At 48.2% G+C, this 19,156-nt stretch overlaps 3 protein-coding genes across 3 annotated transcripts; all 3 read left to right on the plus strand.

Moving 5' to 3' along the window:
- Positions 1 to 257: 257 nt before the first annotated feature.
- Positions 258 to 4,105, plus strand: LOC124464493 (dnaJ homolog subfamily B member 1-like). Its single transcript, XM_047016372.1, has 3 exons — positions 258 to 823; positions 2,166 to 2,782; positions 2,923 to 4,105. Exons 1-3 carry the CDS (start codon positions 604 to 606, stop codon positions 3,154 to 3,156), a joined length of 1,071 nt encoding a protein of 356 aa, XP_046872328.1. The 5' UTR covers positions 258 to 603; the 3' UTR covers positions 3,157 to 4,105.
- A 1,144-nt stretch (positions 4,106 to 5,249) lies between these two features.
- Positions 5,250 to 8,255, plus strand: LOC124464497 (CMRF35-like molecule 5). Its single transcript, XM_047016378.1, has 6 exons — positions 5,250 to 5,560; positions 6,306 to 6,632; positions 7,329 to 7,451; positions 7,619 to 7,720; positions 7,828 to 7,865; positions 7,946 to 8,255. The coding sequence occupies exons 1-6, from the start codon at positions 5,512 to 5,514 to the stop codon at positions 8,144 to 8,146; spliced, it is 840 nt and encodes a 279-aa protein (XP_046872334.1). The 5' UTR covers positions 5,250 to 5,511; the 3' UTR covers positions 8,147 to 8,255.
- A 3,450-nt stretch (positions 8,256 to 11,705) lies between these two features.
- Positions 11,706 to 19,012, plus strand: LOC124464489. Its single transcript, XM_047016368.1, has 10 exons — positions 11,706 to 11,904; positions 12,152 to 12,484; positions 12,571 to 12,846; positions 14,482 to 14,636; positions 15,134 to 15,669; positions 17,001 to 17,071; positions 17,579 to 17,908; positions 18,021 to 18,137; positions 18,251 to 18,370; positions 18,671 to 19,012. Exons 1-10 carry the CDS (start codon positions 11,865 to 11,867, stop codon positions 18,910 to 18,912), a joined length of 2,220 nt encoding a protein of 739 aa, XP_046872324.1. The 5' UTR covers positions 11,706 to 11,864; the 3' UTR covers positions 18,913 to 19,012.
- The last annotated feature ends 144 nt before the right edge of the window (positions 19,013 to 19,156 follow it).

Below are 19,156 nucleotides of genomic sequence, written 5' to 3' on the forward strand. Positions count from 1 at the left end.
TAATGGGGAATCAACACAGTCACATTTCATGGAATACTTCTATGGAGTATCAAATTTAGCCCCGTCAAAAGTCTGATATCAACACGCCTGCATTTGTCCATATTTCCGCGTACTCAAGTGGAGTAACGCTTTTCACTGTGTCACTTTCAATCAAGTGCATTAATGCCTTTCAGTCTTGATAGGCGGAGGTGTGTCTATTGAACGTTTAACGCTTGTGACGCGACGGTGGGCGTTCCCCCTCTCGCTGTGGATTTACCGTGGGAAAGGAACGCTCAGACCATTCATGAACGTGGTGGAAAATTCGCGAACATTCTACAGCGGTACAAAAGAGGATAACAGCGGATAGGACGCAGGATAATCCCTCAGCGTGCGGAGCAGGCGAACCCAATTTAAAACTGTTGTGTGAAACGTTGACTACTAGGCTACTTTGGAGTTTCTGGTTACAGTTATCAGTTGACGCCTTGGTCAACAATAATACTTTATTCTGCAACAACAACAATCTGCTTCGTCAGCTGAAGTTTATTCTCAACGAGCTCAAGGAGTTGTAGGACTTTATCATCTATTGGACACAGTCCCGTCTGGAATAAAGTCACTACAAGCTAGATGGTCAAGATGGGGAAGGATTACTACAGCGCTTTAGGAATACAGAAATCAGCGTCTGAAGACGAGATAAAGAAAGCATATCGAAAGCAAGCTCTTCGTTACCACCCGGACAAAAACAAGGCGCCGGAAGCCGAGGATAAATTTAAAGAGATCGCCGAGGCGTATGACGTCCTCAGCGATCCGAAAAAGAAAGATATTTACGATCGGTTTGGAGAGGAGGGTGAGTGACGTGATTTCTTTATTAAGTTGGAAAAGGGAAGAAAAATCTGTTATTTCACACTATAGGTTGATTTTAATCTATTTTTTCGAATCTTCACACATTTTCAAGCATTAGCCTTCTGTTTCAACAGCAAATAACTTTTGGTTCTGTATATGACGTCACTTAGATTCGTCTGGACTAGTTTTGTTCGGTATCGGGAGCGAGGTAAACCAAAATTCCGTTCTCAGACGAGTGCCAACAAGAATCCCTGTCGTACTATTAATAGATACGGGGCTGGTTTAAACAAAGAAAGGCCTCCGTTTGCAAAGCTGTGATTGCGCTGTAATAGGTCACTATTTGAAGAGGTGTGATCGCTGACTGCTGATTAGCTCGCCAGATACCAGCCTACTGGAAGGATCTTTCTGATGACGTATCGCAGGTCAACCCAGAGGGTTCTGCTTTGAGTTTGTCATGTCAGCAAAGTCTGAACCAAAGTCTGTTTTGTGTGTGCGTGGCCCGTGTTGCCTGTGAAATAGGATTGTTTTCTAGGGACACGGACCGTTGTAGTTGGTACTGCCTGTCAGAGGCGTCAACTTCACATATAAATGTCAACTTTGTAAGGCTGGGTGTCAACCTGCCCCCACCTCTCACAAGCTAAAGTCTGGAGTTTATAGACGGAGTCTCTACTCTTGTGAAGCCCCCTGTGACGTGCTTGCGTGGAAAAAGGGAGATATAAATAAATGTATATTTGATATACTTGATGGCTCTCACATTGTGTAACTTTCTTGGCATTGCTAGTCATACGTTAATAAATAAAAGTGAAGATTTGGTCTGATTGGTTGTTTTTGTGTATAAAGGGAATTGTGAAGCATTGTTCTGTGGATTCTTGATCTCCTGAGACCGTCTCCTCAGTTCTCCCTTGTCTGTCCTACTCCTTGCTCACCTCTTGCTTTCTGTCTGATTTACAATAATCATGGTAGAGTAGGTAACATTTAAAGCCTTCATTTTGTAACATGTTTGCCTTGTAATTGATTTCATTCATTTGCCATGTTATTAAATGTTTATTTCATTTTAACCTTACTTTGACCATTCTAGCTCTGATTTAAACCATAGAGTCAAATAACTGTAATTCTATTTTTATTGGCATTATTTGGTTCATGTTGCCACTGGCTTTCAAGCCAGTGGCAAGTATTTGTGGTGACACGTGAAACTAAACTCTCTCTTTCTGTCTCCCTTTGTCTCTGTCCCTCCCATCCCCCATTTTCTTCCCCTCCATCCCCCATCTGTTGTTCCACCCCCTCTCTCTCTCTCTCTCTCTCTCTCGCCCCCCCATTTCTCTAACCCCCCCCCTTACCCCTCCCAGGTCTGAAGGGCGGTGCTCCGTCGGGCGGAGGTCCCGGGGGTCCTGGGGGCCCTGGGGCGCCCAACTTCAGCTACACCTTCCAGGGCGACCCCCACGCCATCTTCGCAGAGTTCTTTGGGGGTCGGAACCCCTTCGACCACCTGTTCGGCGGCGGCGCCGGCCGCAACGGGGAAGACATGGACACAGACGACCCCTTCAGCCGCTTCGGCATGGGGCCCGGGGGCATGGGGGGCGGGGGCATGGGGTTCCCCCGCTCCTTCAGCGCCGGGATGGGGGGTCAGGGCGGGGGCCGTTCGAGGCGGCAGGACCCCCCCGTGGTGCACGACCTCCGCGTCACCCTGGAGGAGGTGCTCACAGGCTGCACCAAGAAGATGAAGATCTCCCACAAGCGCCTGAACCCAGACGGCCACAGCACGCGCTCCGAGGACAAGATCCTGGAGGTGGAGATCAAGAGGGGCTGGAAGGAGGGCACCAAGATCACCTTCCCCCGGGAGGGTGACGAGAGCGCTTCCAGCCTGGCGGCCGACGTAGTGTTTGTGGTGAAGGACAAGCCGCACCCAGTGTACCGCAGGGACGGCTCCGACGTGGTGTACCGCGCCAAGGTGTCTCTCAAACAGGTGGGCAAGGTGTCTCTCAAACAGGTGGGGGAGGGGGGGGGGGGAGTTGGCCGCTTGCCACACTGAGTGAGCACGTTCAGAGGTGTGTTTACAGAGTGTTTCAGTGTTTTAAAGGTTCTCTCTCTCTCTTTCCCCCTCAGGCTCTGTGCGGCTGTACCATTAATGTCCCCACCCTGGAAAAGCGGACGGTTCCGGTGACGACGAGGGACGTGGTGCGCCCGGGGATGAAGCGTCGAATCACGGGGGAGGGGCTACCGCTGCCCAAACACCCAGATCGCCGTGGCGACCTGGTGGTGGAGTATGAGGTGACGTTCCCGGAGAGGCTGAGCCAGAGCGCCAGGGACACCATTGCCGAGGTGCTCCCCTCGTCCTGAACCTGCCTCTCACACGCACTCCGGAACTTTCCGAAGACTCCAGACGTTCTAGAACATTCTACAGACTTCAAAGGCTCTAGAACCTTCTATAGACTTTTTTTAAGGCTCTAGAACCTTCTACAGACTTCAAAGACTGTAGAACCTTCTATGGACTCTAATGTCTCTCTGGACTCTGAGATCAGAGGCATTTTAGAGAGAGACAGGCTGATGAATATATTACCTATCTCCTAGCCCCTCTCTCCTGTCTTAGCCCCTCTCCTCTCCTAGCCCCTCTCCTTTCCTAGCTCCTCTCCCTCCACACCCGAGGTTGGGGATCTCGCTGCTTGGTTCTGATCTCCGCTAAAGGGGATTCCTCAGGTTGGACAACGGTGCTGTTGATGATGTTATTGATGTTGTTTTTAAATATGTTTGGTTCAATCTCTACTGAGAAGAGTCTGGTGTAGAATTGGAACTGAGTCTGAATGGGAACTGAGTCTGGTGTAGAATGGGAACTGGTGCCAAAGTTGAACAGACATATATGGGCTTCCTGTGCCAGCCAGACTCTAATGTCCTGTGTGTGTGCGTGTCTGCATGGGTGTGTGTGTGGAGGGATGTTTTGAGTGTAGCTGTGGGCTTAGTTGCTTGTGGGAACACGGGACTACAAACCTAGAATGTCTTACTTGTCTGAGGTTCTTACTTGTCTGAGGTTCTTACTTGTCTGAGGTTGGCACAGAAGGCAGAGCGCTGCCGTGTGGCTTCTGCTTCAGGAGAACATCTTCAAACTCCAAACTGCGTTTGTGGAACATGAAACGAGAAAGTGCAAGACCAAATAGATTTTTTGTTAATTCATGAGAATGTATTGTAATCTCTCATTTTTATATATTGTGATTACGTCACGTACAGAAAAAAACGACCATTTTTTTTTTCTGACATCTGTTTTATTTGAAATAAACGTTTTTTTGTGCTTTGATTAATGATTGGGTTTCTTTAGAATGTTTTTACACGTGTGTGTGTGAGAGTACAAGAAGTGAGGTAGAAAAATAAGTTATTGGTTGACGTTGGCTGCTGTTGCCGGAAGGTGATCGTACATGATGATGATGAAGAGCTGGACCTGGAAGGACCCTACTGGTCCCGTGACACATCAGCAGACTCTTTGAGGTCAGACACACACACACACACACACAGGCTCACAGATTACATACAGTGATGCCAGGAGAGTTTGTAGTGTGTAGCTCATGACTGCAATCTGTTTGTATAACACCACCGTGTGTGTGTGTGTGCGAGCGTGTGCTCGTGTGCAGAGAAGAGTAGAAGAAGAAGACAGAGGAGCTATAGAGGGAGAGAGACAGAGGAGCTATAGAGGGAGAGACACAGAGGGAGAGAGGGGGAGGGAAAGAGAGATGGAGGAAGGGCAGAAGGTATAAAGAAGGAGGAGCGGGACCCGGAGCGTAGCTTGTTGGTGAGGAGCAGACAGCAGACCTCGTTTGGAGCCTTCATATGACTGCTCCTCCCCCCTTCACTCCAGACCAGAGCCACGCCCCCCCCCCCCCCCCAGCCCACTACAGGAGGCCTCCAGACCAGAGCCACGCCCCCCCCCCCCCCAGCCCACTACAGGAGGCCTCCAGACCAGAGCCACGCCCCCCCCCCCCCCCAGCCCACTACAGGAGGCCTCCAGACCAGAGCCACGCCCCCCCCCCCCCCCCCAGCCCACTACAGGGGGCCTCCAGACCAGAGCCACGCCCCCCCCCCCCCCCAGCCCGTTACAGGGGGCCTCCAGACCAGAGCCGCGCCCCCCCCCCCCAGCCCACTACAGGGGGCCTCCAGACCAGAGCCGCGCCCCCCCCCCCAGCCCACTACAGGGGGCCTCCAGACCAGAGCCACGCCCCCCTCCCCCAGCCCACTACAGGGGGCCTCCAGACCAGGGCCACGCCCCCCCCCCAGCCCACTACAGGGGGCCTCCAGACCAGAGCCACGCCCCCCCCCCCCCCACCCCCCCCCCCCCAGCCCACTACAGGAGGCCTCCGGACCAGAGCCACGCCCCCCCCCCCCCCCCCCCCCCCCCCCCCCAGCCCACTACAGGGGGCCTCCAGATCAGAGCCACTGAGTGGCCTAACATGGTTATCCACGCCCCGGGAAGGGCTGACGCAGCTACTGATTAAGCGTATTCCCCCTGTAAGAGACTTGAACAGAGGAGTTGTTCTGAGATCTGGAGATCTGATCACAGAGACCTCGTCTCTCTCTGTCTGTGACTCTGAGCCGACACGGAGACCTGCGAGGGGAAGCGTTCGTGGCGGGGGAGCTGGAGCACTGCAGAGCGACACAAGGGTTGTTTCCACGGAGACGGAGCCTGGTCCAGCGCGGTGGGACAGTCCAGAGATGGAGCACGGTCACTACGGTAACACAGTGCTGATGGTCCTCCTCACAGGTCAGTCCCCTCACCCGCCTTACAGTCACAAGGTTCATCAGGTGACCGGACAGCTTAGAGATCAATCAGATGGTTCATCAGGTGACCGGACAGCTTAGAGATCAATCAGATGGTTCATCAGGTGACCGGACAGCTTAGAGATCAATCAGACTGCAAAAAACAGGGAATAACAGTAGTGGTCTTTCACATCATGTGATTTTAAAGATGTGTTCAAATTTGCTTATGTAAATAAAACAAAGTACTTTAAAAAAGATAAAGTAACCAATAACTGGAGATTAAGATATGTCAACTGCATGCAAAGAGATCAGTTTGTGTGTAACATCTTCAGAAACAGGCATCTTTCCTCGATTGTTTGTCAAATGATTTCTCTGATGAAATCCATTTAGAAACTGGAACCCTTTTCTCATGTACATGGGAGAAGAGCTAATCACTGAGATAATGTTACATAAACAAACATATTCAAACTGAAGAGCCTTCTTTTCTCTCCTGAGGATAACAGACTGCTACTGTTCAGATCTGACCAGCGCTGCAGCCGCAAATTAGTCTGTGTTTGTGTGTGTGTGTGCGTTTTGTCTTTCAGTCGGTGTGTGTAAGTGTGTGTCTGTTTGTGTGAATGCCTGTTTGTCTGTCTGTCTTCCTGCCTGCCTACAGCAGGTTAAGTACCTTAAGTTCAGTAACTGTGTGTGTGTTTGTGTGTGTTTGTCTGTGTGTGTGTTTGTCTGTGTGTGTATTACCAAACCCACAGCCCTGTGTGCGGAGGGCTCAGCAGTGACCATGATGACGGGGCATGTGGGAGGAGAGATCAGCATTCTGTGTCCTCCAAGAAGCGTTCCGTTCACAGATGCCAACAGCAGGAAGTGGTTCTGCAGGGGCCGGTGTCCGGGCCCAGGCCTGCTGGTGGACAGCCAGACAGGGAGGAGGCAGGCAGCCTCAGGGAGATACAGCCTGGAGGACAGGGGGTCCGGAGCCTTCTCCGTGTCCGTCTCTGGGCTGCTTCAGTCGGACTCGGGGACGTACTGGTGTGGCCTGGAGGGAGACGCGTACCAGGAGGTCCATCTGACAGTTGTGAACTGTAAGAAGTCTGTCTGCATGTCTGTCTGCATGTCCTTCTGCCTGTCTGTCTGCATGTCTGTCTGCATGTCTTTCTGTCTGCATGTCTGTCTGCCTGTCTGCCTGCCTTTCTGCATGTTTTTCTGCCTGTTTGTCTGCATGTCTGCATGTCTGTCTGTCTGTGTGTGTCTGCATGTTTTCCTGACTTGTGTGCTGGTATTTCCATGGTAGCGTGTACGTGTCATTGGATTAGTGACAGTTGTGATGTGGTCTTGTCATGATCAGCTCCACCCTGTCTGCCTGTCTGCCTGTCTGCCTGTCTGCCTGTCTGTGCATCAGGCTGCATCCCAGACGGCAGTAGTAGAATGCTACACAGTGAAGTTCAGTGTATCTTCATTTCTGGCTGATTATGAAATGGTGATGTGATCACAGATCTTGTGATAACCCCCCCCCTCTCTCTCTCTGTATCTCCCCCCCTCTCTCTCTCTGACTTCTTCCCCCTCCTTTCCCTCCCCTCCCCTCCCCCCCATTCTCCTTCTCCACCAACCCTGGAGTGCTCTGAAAACCCCCACAGTCACCATTCAATCTCCTGCACCTTCCCCCTATCCTCCACCCTCCACCTATCCTCCACCCTCCCCCTATCCTCCACCCTCCCCCTATCCTTCTCCCTCCTCCTCCCCTCCCTCCCCCTCCTCCTCCCCTCCTTCCCCCCAGTCAGACAGCTCAGCTCCTGGGGCTTCTTCTCCACAGGCTACCGTGGCAACAACAGCGGCCGTGGCAACAACAGTTTCATCCACACAGAGCACCCTGGTCCACAAGACTGCACGGCCCCCCCTGACAGGTCTCTCTCACACACTCTCTCCCTCCCTCTTCCTCACACTCACTCCCTCTCTCTCTCTTTCTCTCTCTCTCTTTCTCTCACACACTCTCACTCGCTCCCTCTCTTTCTCTCACACACACTCTCACTGTCTCTCTCCCTCCCCTCTCTGTGTGTTGTGGTTGTGGCAGGTGCCTCCATGGTCATCCCAGTGTCTGTCAGCCTGGCTGTCCTGGTGTGTGCTCTCATTCCTGTCATCTTCTACACACGTTGGAGGGCAAACAAGGACACAGGTACACACACACACACACATGTGCACACACACATACACACACGCACACCCACACACATGAACACACACACTAAACACCCACGTGTCTGCCTCTTATTTGTTGTGTAGTGTCGATGACTGAAGTGGAGACAGGAAGCAGAGGGGAGGTGAGTATCGAATCATTCTTCCTTCACACACTGTCACAGAGACACACTCAACAAAAGAACGTGTAATATTATCTTTCCAGTCCGGCGGGGAGGAACAGGACTGTAGTGAAGACCAAAGCTCCTCTCATCAGCCTGGGCCACCGGGGGACCCAGAATGCACTGCAGCTGACCCAGAATGCACTGCAGCTGACCCAGAATGCACTGCAGCTGACCCAGCCCTTTATGACACCATCTATCAGGCTCTAGATCCTCAGGCACTGGACTGCAGCCTCCAGCTCTGAGCACAAAGTACAGATGTGTGTGTTGGTCTTTGTGACGGCTTGTGTGTGTGTGTCTGTGATTGCCTGCATAGGTGTGTGATGTGTGTGAATATGAAGTGTATGTGTGTGTCTCTGTTACTCTGTTTGTGTGTGAGTGTGTGTGTGAGAGTGTGTGAGTGTATGTGTGCGTGAGAAACAGTAAGCGAGAGAGAGAAAAACACTCTTTTTGAAAACAAATAAAACAAAATCCAATAAAACACAAAAGCTTCCAAAATGGCCGCTTCTGTTTTCAATATACCGGTCACTTCAGGAGCCGCGACTTCTGGTGGGATTGTTTCTGTAACATGATCAGTACATCTTCATCATCATCATGTTCATCACAGGAAGACAGAATGCAGAGAGGACAGTGGAGAGAGAGAGAGAGAGAGATATGAGAAAGAGAGAGAGAAAGAGAGATGAGAGTATATGTATATATCCAGCTCTGGAAAAAATTAAGAGACCACTGCAGCTTTTTCTTTCCATTCCAAATAATTAGATAAGTAAAGTTTTGAGTGAGGAACAGAAGGGTTACATTTGCAGTGGGCTCTTCAATTGAACCCTTTTATCACTCACTCCAAAAAGAATCCAGAGTTTATATATACAGAGAGAGAGAGAGAGAGAGAGAGAGAGAGAGAGAGAGAGAGAGAGAGAGAGAGAGAGAGAGAGAGAGAGAGAGAGAGAGAGAGAGAGAGAGAGAGAGAGAGAGAGAGAGGGGAGAAATAGAGAGAAGGGGGAAGATTGAGGAGAGAGAGATAGAGGGAGGGAGATCAAATGCTTGTTAGACTGTTGATCAGACTTGTGTTTGTGTGTCAGCAGTAAAGAGAGTTGACCCTGCAGTTGTCACACCTAGCTAACCACACACAGCCAGCTCTGCACGCTGGTGTGGCACCATTAGGGAAGTTGCTGTCTAGCATCTCTGCTGTACACTTTACTGACATCATCATCGTCAGACTGACTGACAGAGAACACAGCCAATGAAAAGGAAGGAAAGGTAAAGGAGGTGTCTTAAAGGAAGAGAGTCTCGAGGAACCAGAGCTTGAGAGGAAGTTTCAATCACTTAAAAACTGAACTGAGAACACCAGCTGGAGAGACAGCTTGTAGTTGAGAGGGTTTAGCTGGCAGTAACTATAGCAACTACTGACTAGTGGGTTGGAGTAACTAACTAGTCAGGATGAAAACCCACCTGGTTGTGTCCTGCTGTCTGCTCTCTGGTGAGTCCTGTCTGTCTGTCTGTCTGTCAATATCTTGTCTTGATGCAGGTTTGCTGTACTGAGTGTTTGAGATTACAGCTGTGTGTGTGTGTGTGTGTGTGTGTGTGTGTGTGTGTGTGTGTGTGTGTGTGTGTGATTGACAGCTGTGTGTGTGGAGGTGTCAGCAGTGATCCAGGCGTCTGGGGAGGAAGGAGGAGAGGTCGTGATCAGGTGCACTCTGGACAATACAGGGATGTCCATCACGGATAAAGATAAGTACTTCTGTAAGGGTGGATGTTGGTTTGACAGTGACATTCTAGTGCAGACTGAGGGGAATAAGAACTATGTACATAAAGGAAGATATAAGATCCATGACCGTAGAGATGGTGTCTTCACTGTGACCATCTCTGGACTGAAGAGCTCAGACTCAGGGACGTACCAGTGTGGAGTCAGTAGATCTTGACCATTCCAAGACGTCCTCCAGGAGGTGAAGCTGACAGTGAGGAAGGGTGAGTTCACCTCCACCTCCTCACTCATGTAGACCTCAGTGTTGAGACATTGAATGTGTCCTTATTTCAGCCCTGCTCACTTCCTGTAACACAAGAAGTCAGACAACATTTATATATCATTCTCGGATACATTACTAAAATGAAAGTTATTGGCACTCTAAAATCATATTTTCTATGTTAATGTTGTTGTGCCTGTATCCAGAGTCTTTAATACAGGTTTATTGGCATTGGAACATAAAGTATGACCATTTCAAATGTATCCAAATATTTATTGCAGTGATTGGGAAACACAAAGGAAAGAATGAAGAAAAAGTCACCTCTACCACCCTTCTCTCCATCACACAGCTACACCTAGACCCTCCACTGTGAAACCCAGACCTGTAACACCGTCATCTAACCTCCCTACAACATCCTCTAACCTCCCTACAACATCTCTGACCACTAATGACCTGACAGGGGATGAAACTTGCTGTACTGGTGTACTGGTAAAACAAATATATTTTTTACGGACAGAAAATCCGAAAACCTTACAAATATTGTTAATACATGTTTTCATACTGACGTTATTCAAACACACAAAAACTTTCTGCAATGAGAACTATGACGCTAGCAAAATACGTCAGACAGGAAATCAATAAAGCACTAACCTCTCTCTCTCTTTATCTCTCTCTCTCTTTCTCTCTCAGGTACTTTCGTGGTGTATGCCGGCGTGGGCCTGGTCGTCACGGTGACCGTGTTGGCCCTGGCCCTGCTGTTGTTCTACAGGAAGCGGAGAGCAGGAAACAGGAAGTCACCAGAGCTCTCTGACTGCCTGGCCCTCGACAACCAACACTTTAACCCTGTCACCATGGATACAGAGCCCACCTACCAACACCTCAACCCTGTTACAATGGATACCTGAGCCAGTGTCTGTAACCCAAAACCCAGCCCCCCCCCCCCTCCCCCCTCTCCCTCCAGAGTCTGTTGCTGAGTAACCCTGGTGCTCATAGACTGGTGTTAATATGGAGAAACGTCATGTTGTCAAATATCTGCTTTACTTTTTCACCTGCATGTAAATAAAACAGCTGTGATTAGGGGGTGTGTCTCGGTGTCAGTTTCAAGCAACGGAAGGTAACCCTCCTTCTGCATCATGTCAGCGACATACACACACACCACACATACACACACCACAAACACACACCACAAACACACACCACACATATTCTAATGTTAGCAACCCAGCGGATGAACAGTGTTCTTGTAACAAAACTTTCTAAAACACAAATGCTTTACAACTGGTCTGTTCGGGGTTCTAGGTAAAAGGAACTATTGAACTATATGTATGTTGGATTAAAGTAATTAATGCTCTGATGTTTCTTCCCATTGGCACTTATTTGCTTTTCACAATGTATGCTTCATGTTTTGGTTACCCGCAATGTTTTTGAGGCTATCTCGTTGTTTATGATCAGTGACCTATGCACTTTTGTAAAGCTTTCTCTTGGAAGTCGCTTTGGATAAAAGCATCTGCCAAATGAATAAATGTAAATGAAATGTAAATTAAACCTATGCTTGGTAGACTGTTGATCAGATGTGTGTTTGTGTGTCAGTAGTAAAGAGAGTTGACCCTACATTTGTCACACGTAGCTAACCACACACAACCAGCTCTGTTCTCTTGTGGTTCACGTTTAGGGAAGTTGCTATCTAGCATCTCTGCTGTACACTTTACTGGCATCATCATCATAGTCAGACTGACTGACAGAAAACATGGCCAATGAGTAGAAAGATTTCAGTTGTTGTAGGAGGGTCTTGAGCTGTGATGGAGGGAGGGAGAGCGAGAGGGAGGGAGGAGGGTGGAAGGTGTATTAAAGAGAGAGCATTGAGGAACCAGGACTTGAGTACTGATCATTTATAGAAATTGAACTCAGAACACCAACTGGAGAGACAGCTTGTAGTTGAGAGGGTTTAGTTGACAGTGACTATAGCAACTACTGACTGGTGGGTTGGAGTAACTAACTAGTCAGGATGAAAACCCACCTGGTTGTGTCCTGCTGTCTGCTCTCTGGTGAGTCCTGTCTGTCTGTCTGCCTGTCTGTCTGCTATCCGTCTGGAAAGTGCTGTCTGCCTTTGTGTCTGTCTGTACATGTCTGTTTGTCTGCACATGTCTGTCTGTCTGTACATGTCTGTCTGTACATGTCTGTCCGTCTGTCTGTCTGTCTGTACATGTCTGTCCGTCGGTCGGTCTGTCTGTCTACATGTCTGTCCATCCAGACATCCTGTCTCTCTCCTAATTCCAGTCCTTCCTGTTCCAGCAGCAGTGTGTTTTCTGGAGGCAGAGATGATCTCAATTGAGGGGACAGAGGGCAGTGATGTCTCCTTCACTTGTTCCCACGGTAACGCCTGGAGCAACAACAAGAAGTACCTCTGCAGGGATCCATGCACAGACGACCAAGACAAAATAGTAACGGTTACAGCAGGTGGAACAGCAAAGAAGGGTAGAATCTCTCTGAAGGACTCAGGATCTGGAGACTTCACTGTGACCTTCTCTCAGCTGCAGAGGGCTGACTCAGGGAGGTACTGGTGTGGAGTGAACATAGTTTGGGATGTTGATAATTACATTTATATACAGCTTCAGGTTCAAGATGGTGAGTTATGAAGAAAAGGAATCCAGATTTATTATTGAATCATATTTGTATTTTAGTTTAATCTTTTCTTCTTCCTCATCACACAGTTCCACCTGGACCCTTTGATGTAGGGCCTGAAACAACTGTCTCTACAACATCTCCTCACCTCCCTACAGCATCTCCTAACCCCCCTACAACATCTAACCTCCCTACAGCATCTCCTAACCCCCCTACAACATCTCTTAACCTCCCTACAACATTGTCTAAACTCCCTAAATCTTTTTACGTCCCTACAACATCGTCCAACCTTCCAACATATTCTAAACTAATTAAAACTTCTCTGACCACTAAGAACCTGGGAGCTGACAAGATCTCTGGTTCAGGTAAGGCTCTGCTAAACCGGGGTACAGTAGCATCTTAATGCAAACAGTAATTGGGTCGCTTGGATACTGTATCTTGAGCTAGTCGGCTACGCCGTCGTAAAAAGCTGTAAAACCAATATCTTTATTACAGACAGAAAATCCTAAGATCTGACAAATAATGGTTGATTCATGTATTCATTCTTATGTTATTCAAAACACAAAAACGCTCTGCGATGAGAACTGTGTCGCTAGCATAGAGGTCGCTAGCAAAGTACGTCCGACAGGAAATCAACTGAAGTGTAGAAAACTTTCTTAAAGCAACAGTACACATTTAGTATTAAACTGCAAATTCTCAATAAGCCATATGAATGGCCAATCCTATTTACATGAAGCACAAACTGCAAATAATAGTTTCACAAAAAATATTCAGCGGTGTGCGTTTCTATGGTTACTTTAACCATCTAACATTGAAACAATGTGATTTTTCCCTGTGTTTAAAGTATCTCATTATTCTCTCTTGGTTTCTCTCTCTCATCTCTTTTTCTCTTCAGGTATTGTTAAGGATAGTGTAAACTGGGTGTTGAGAGGGAGAATGATACACGGTTAAGCATCGGACCAAGTTATTTGTAGTTTAATTAGTAATGATGCAATCACAAGATACATAATGAAAACAACACACCAAGATGTCCGTAGTCTAGTACAATGAATCAGTCGATGATGCAAAAGCAGTCGTCCCACCAAAACAGAGTATAAGATTAGAACGAACGAAGGCCTTCGTTGAGAAAGTGGTCGTGACAGAATATCAGAGAAAGTTCTGCCCCTCCCAAGTTCTGTCTCCCCGCCCTTGGGTGACAGATCTTGTACTCCCCAAAGAGGGAGGTCTGGTGAGTGGCCATTGGTCAGGAGACCTTGGGGTGGCTATTGTTAACCAATTAAATGTCCAGGGCGTTCATGCTGGCGCAAGGTGGGCAGTCCACGGACCTGGTGATGTTAGGAGAGGGAGGGGGCAGAGAAGACCCACAGGTCTGGTGTTGTTCAGGGAGGGGGGTGGACAAGACCCACAGGTCTGATGCAATCCAAGGGGGGGGGGGGTTTGAGTTCTCCAGAGTTGAGAGCAGGTCATCTCGAGGTCCTGATGATATACGGGGTGGGGTCTTCAAGGGGAAGGGGAGAGGGTAAGACCACTCCTAGGTCAGATGATGTAAAGGGGCAGATGGGCTCCAAGGAGAAGGGGAGCATCCAGTGAGAAGGGGGGGGGGGGCAGGGTCTCCAGGGGAAGGGGGCATATTATCCATAGTAAGAACTGTCCGGTCTGACTCGTCCTGAAGCAGAGAAGAGTTATGTTCCCAGCATCACCTTATCTCCCAAGTTGACACTTTTACTCCCATGAGCTGACTAGCTCATTGTGCTCACACCAGTCCCTGAGCGTCACGAACTCGCCTCCCAAGTCAGTTTGCCTGACATCTGCATTCTTGTCCACACACCAAAGTTACATTTCAATGTTTCTTATCTGTTACTTTATTAAATCAATTGATCACATTCAATATTTGTATCTTAGTTATTAGCATTACAAAACATGTGTGTTTACATATTCATATTAGATATTGATTGGTATAGCAGCATTGATCAGCAGTATAATGCTATCATTTCCTCACAGTATGTTGGTAGTGTATGCCGGCGTGGGCCTGGTCGTCACGGTGATCGTGTTGGCCCTGGCCCTGCTGGTGTTCTACAGGAAGTGGAGAGCAGGAAACAGGAAGTCACCAGAGCTCTCTGACTGCCTGGCCCTCGACAACCATGCTGCAGGACAGGTGAGAGGGTTCCAACCCTGCACCAGGACCCAGCTCTACACATCAACACACACACACACAGTGCACATGTAAATACACACCTTCACACTGTACAGCCTCTCAGCTGTCCTCACCCCCACAGCAAAGCACTGGATGTAGCACAGATCTAGCTGAGCAGGATGAGTGTAAGCAAGATGGTGCTGATGGAAGTGTGGGGTGAAACGTCGGCCATCTTGCTCACAGCTAGCAGTCAGATCAGCTGTCCAGGGTACATTGGAGGGGGTGGTTCTGGGTCCGAGACTAGACAGGGTTCTTCTGGGATGAAAGTTTGGGGGTGGAGCTCCCTCTAGTGGTCAGACCTGCTACAACACGTCACAACTGGGATGGATCTGTTATCATGTTGATCATAGCAATAATAATGTGCATAATCATAAGAAAATTATTATACTAATGCTGTCATAATGATGAACAATTACAAGAGATAAATACCTTCTAAACACTCTTATTGTTGTCTCCAGGGTGACTGTCTCCAGGGTGACTGTGTGTACAATGAGATCAGAAAGGAGGACAGACAGACAGACTCTCTCCCTGCTGGTGCCTCTAGTGTCGCCTCTCCCTCAGCGAGGCCTGCTAGCTGCTCTGCTAGCTGCCCTGCTAGCTGCCCTGCTAGCTGCTCTGCTAGCTGCCCTGCTAGCATCCTCAATGACTTGTATGACAGCGTTAGCTTAGCTAAAGAACCAAGCTACTCTACTGTGATCTTCCCCAAAGACGCTATCAATCCCAGCTGCTCCACTGTGGGAATCTCCCCGGATGGTCCTGCCCCTGTCATCTACTCCACTGTGACACACAGAGATTCTAGAATCCTCCCAGCTCCTCCCACTGTGACCTCAGCAAACGGAACTCCAGAAGATCTTGTGTATTCTATGGCCCAGCGACCTGAAGATGCTGCTGAACCTGCAAGATTCTCCACTCCTGGTCAGAGCCAAGATCCTCCAGAGGAAGATCTTGTCTACTCCATGGCCCAGTTACCTGAAGACCCTCAGCCCTCCTTGGGGTAGGGGGACTGAGACACACCAGAGACTCTCTCACAACGTTACAACACCACAGAACAGGTTGAAGTGCAGTTGGTCTAACCAGGTCCTGGACTCTGCAGCTGAAGAACCTGCTGCAGAGGTCACTTCACATAAACAACCTCACATTTGAAAAGTGTCACGTTGTAGACAAGCAAATAAAATATTATTCAAGGTAAACTCTTATCGACACGGTCTGTATTTATTGTTGGGTGTTAATCAATAAATGTGTGTGTTTGTTGCTCAGAGTGTGTTGCTCAGAGTCAGTTTCAGCTTCAGACACTGTGGTTGTCACACGGAGAGATTCATATACGATTCCTGTATGTTTATATGTTTAATGTATGCACCTTCCTGCCAAAGCAAATTCCTTGTCTGTGCAAACTTTCATGGCGAATAAATCCCTTTCTGCTTCTGACACGTGTGAGATCTGGCTTTTGTTCTCTGAACACTTTACTGATCAAATCGTTGAACTTAACTTCAGAAACGGGGATAAAGGGGAGAGAGCTGTCTTCGTTTGCTCACTGGACACAAGAACAACAGCCTTTTCATTAGTCATTTATTTCCAAAAAAAAACATTTAGTTTACAATCAATACAATACAAATTAATACAAACAAATTATTTCAGAATTCTTCCAGTCTCATTCGAGTGCATAGTTCCCAGCACCCGACTAGTCAAATCACATTATTCTATAAAGCAGGACATGAACACACACATTTCCTCAAGCAGTAGTATTTGTACCCATTCACTCGATTCATCCACACGGTTCCCACTCACTCACAGCACCGCACTGCACCCTGCAGGTCACTGGCGGTAAGGCACCCCAACAGGCTGGCACAGACAGGAACAGAACTCTTTCTCTGTTGAATCAGGTGTATAAAGTCTACATTCCCCAGCTAGCAGACTGGCTCCAGCAAACTACAAACAGAGATAACTGTACTGTGTGTATGTGCCTCGTCTGCATCTCTGATACTTTCTCCTCCTCTCCATCTCTACTCTCTCTCCTCATTTCCATGTCCCTCTCCTCTCTCCTCATTTCCATGTCCCTCTCCTCTCTCCTTTCCATGTCTCTCTCCTTTCTATTTTTGACTCATTCCCTATCTCTCTCACCCTCTCTCTCAATTCCAGATCCACATCTTACAATGACCCTAACCGCAGACCTACCAACACCTAAACCCTGTCACCAAGGATACCTGAGTTACAGTGTCTGCAGTACTTTTTCATATGTTAATAAAACCTGAAGATGTGATAACAGGGATATCTGATAACGTGGATATCTGATAATAGGGTAACCCTTTAGAACATGGTGTGTCTCAGTGTCAGTTTCAGAGAGTTGACCCTGCAGTTGTCACACGTAGCTCACCACACACAGCCAGCTCTGCACGCTGGTATGGCACCATCAAGGAAGTTACTATCTAGCATCTCTGCTGTACACTTTAATGACATCATCATCGTCAGACTGATTAATAGATTACAGAGCCAATGAGGAGTAGAAGACTCCTTACTGTTTGTAGGAGGGTCCTGAGTCATGTGACAGAGGGAGGGAGGAGAGTGGGACGTGTGTTAAAGAGAGAGCATTGAGGAACAAGAACTTGAGTCGACATTTATAGAAACTGAACTCAGAACTCCATCTAGACAGAAAGACTACTTGTTGTTGACCGGCTTAGTTGACAGTGACTATAGCAACTACTAACTAGTGGGTTTCAGTAACTAACTAGTCAGGATGAAAACCCTCCTGGTTGTGTCCTGCTGTCTGCTCTCTGGGGAGTCCTGTCTGTCTGTCTGTCTGTCTGTCTGTCTGTCTGTCTGGTGAGTCCTGTCTGTCTGTCTGTCTGTACATGTCTCTCCATCCAGACACCCTGTCTCTCCCCTAATTCCAGTCCTTCCTGTTCCAGCAGCAGTGTGTTTTCTGGAGGCAGAGATGATCTCAGTTGAGGGGACAGAGGGCAGCGATGTCTCCTTCACATGTTCCCATGGTAACGCCTGGAGCAACAACAAATACCTCTGCAGGGAACCATGCACGGACGACCAAGACATCATAGTGACTGTTACAGCAGGTGGAACAGCAAAGGAGGGTAGAATCTCTCTGAAGGACTCAGGATCTGGAGACTTCACTGTGACCTTCTCTCAGCTGCAGAAGGCTGACTCAGGGAGGTACTGGTGTGGAGTGGAGAGAAATGCAGCTGTGGACACTTTTTACGAGGTGCAGCTAACAGTTCTGAACGGTTAGTTATGAAATACTGGTCTAATAAAACATAAGGGGGAGCTGTACTTCAGATTTAGTATTAAATCATATTTGTATTTTAGTTTGATCTTTCCGTCCTCCTCGTCACACAGTTCCACCTGGACCCTCTGGTGTAAGGCCCAAAACAACTGTCTCTACAACATCTCCTAACCTCCCTGCAACATCATCTAACCTCCCTGCAACATCTCTGACCACTAAGGACCTGACAGGTGATGAAACTTGTGGTACTGGTGCAGCATCTCTCCTACCTCACATCTACCCCTTCTCCTACTTGACTGTTCTAATCCCTGTGTGTGTGTGTGTGTGTGTCCTGGTGGTCCAGTGCTCTTGTGTGTGTGTCCTGCTGGTCCAGTGCTCCTGTGTGTGTGTGTGTCAGGGCTGCTACTGCTGGGAATGATCCTGCTGTTAAACTACCTCTGGAAGAGACACAATATATCACCCGGTTTGTATGTGTGTGTGTGTATGTATGTATGTATGTATGTATGTATGTATGTATGTATGTATGTATGTATGTATGTATGTATGTATGTATGTGTGTGTGTGTGTGTGTGTTTGTGTGTGTGTGTGTGTGTGTGTGTGTGTGTGTGTCTATCTATCTTTGAAGACAATTACGTACATACCTCTCTCTGTAACCTTCTCCATCTCTGACTCTCCTTTCTCTCCCTCTGTCTCTATCTCTCTATGCCTCTATTTCTCTCTCTATCTGTTTCTCTCTCTCATTCGATCTCTTTCTTAATCTCAGATCCACATCTCACCATGACCCCAACCCCAGACCCCACCTACCAACACCTCAACCCTGTCTCCATGGATACAGAGCCCACCTACCAACACCTCAACACGATCACCATGGATACAGACCCCACCTACCAACACCTCAACACGATCACCATGGATACAGAGCCCACCTACCAACACCTCAACCCCGTCACCATAGATACAGACCCCATCTACCAACACCTCAACCCTGTCATCAAGGATACCTGAGCCACAGTGTCTGAAACCCAGACAAAACTGTCTAAAACACAAATGCTTCATAACTGGTCTGTTCTGGGTTCTATGAAAATTTAACCATTGAACTATTTGTATGTTGGATTAAAGTAATTAAACCTATGCTTGTTAGACTGTTGATCAAACGTGTGTTTGCGTGTCAGTAGTAAAGAGAGTTGACCCTGCAGTTGTCACACCTAGCTAACCACACACAGCCAGCTCTGCACGCTGGTGTGGCACC

This window comes from Hypomesus transpacificus, unplaced genomic scaffold (genome assembly GCF_021917145.1).
Source record: "Hypomesus transpacificus isolate Combined female unplaced genomic scaffold, fHypTra1 scaffold_352, whole genome shotgun sequence".
NCBI classification, from domain to species: domain Eukaryota; kingdom Metazoa; phylum Chordata; class Actinopteri; order Osmeriformes; family Osmeridae; genus Hypomesus; species Hypomesus transpacificus.

Coding starts and splice junctions, on each gene's coding strand:
- LOC124464493 (XM_047016372.1), top strand. CDS start 604: ATGGTCAAGATGGGGAAGGATTACTACAGCGCTTTAGGAATACAGAAA. Junction 824..2,165: donor CGATCGGTTTGGAGAGGAGG/GTGAGTGACGTG, acceptor TACCCCTCCCAG/GTCTGAAGGGCGGTGCTCCG. Junction 2,783..2,922: donor CCAAGGTGTCTCTCAAACAG/GTGGGCAAGGTG, acceptor TTTCCCCCTCAG/GCTCTGTGCGGCTGTACCAT.
- LOC124464497 (XM_047016378.1), top strand. CDS start 5,512: ATGGAGCACGGTCACTACGGTAACACAGTGCTGATGGTCCTCCTCACA. Junction 7,452..7,618: donor TGCACGGCCCCCCCTGACAG/GTCTCTCTCACA, acceptor TGGTTGTGGCAG/GTGCCTCCATGGTCATCCCA. Junction 7,866..7,945: donor AGACAGGAAGCAGAGGGGAG/GTGAGTATCGAA, acceptor TTATCTTTCCAG/TCCGGCGGGGAGGAACAGGA.
- LOC124464489 (XM_047016368.1), top strand. CDS start 11,865: ATGAAAACCCACCTGGTTGTGTCCTGCTGTCTGCTCTCTG. Junction 12,847..14,481: donor TGACAAGATCTCTGGTTCAG/GTAAGGCTCTGC, acceptor CATTTCCTCACA/GTATGTTGGTAGTGTATGCC. Junction 15,670..17,000: donor GACCCTCAGCCCTCCTTGGG/GTAGGGGGACTG, acceptor GGTGTGTCTCAG/TGTCAGTTTCAGAGAGTTGA.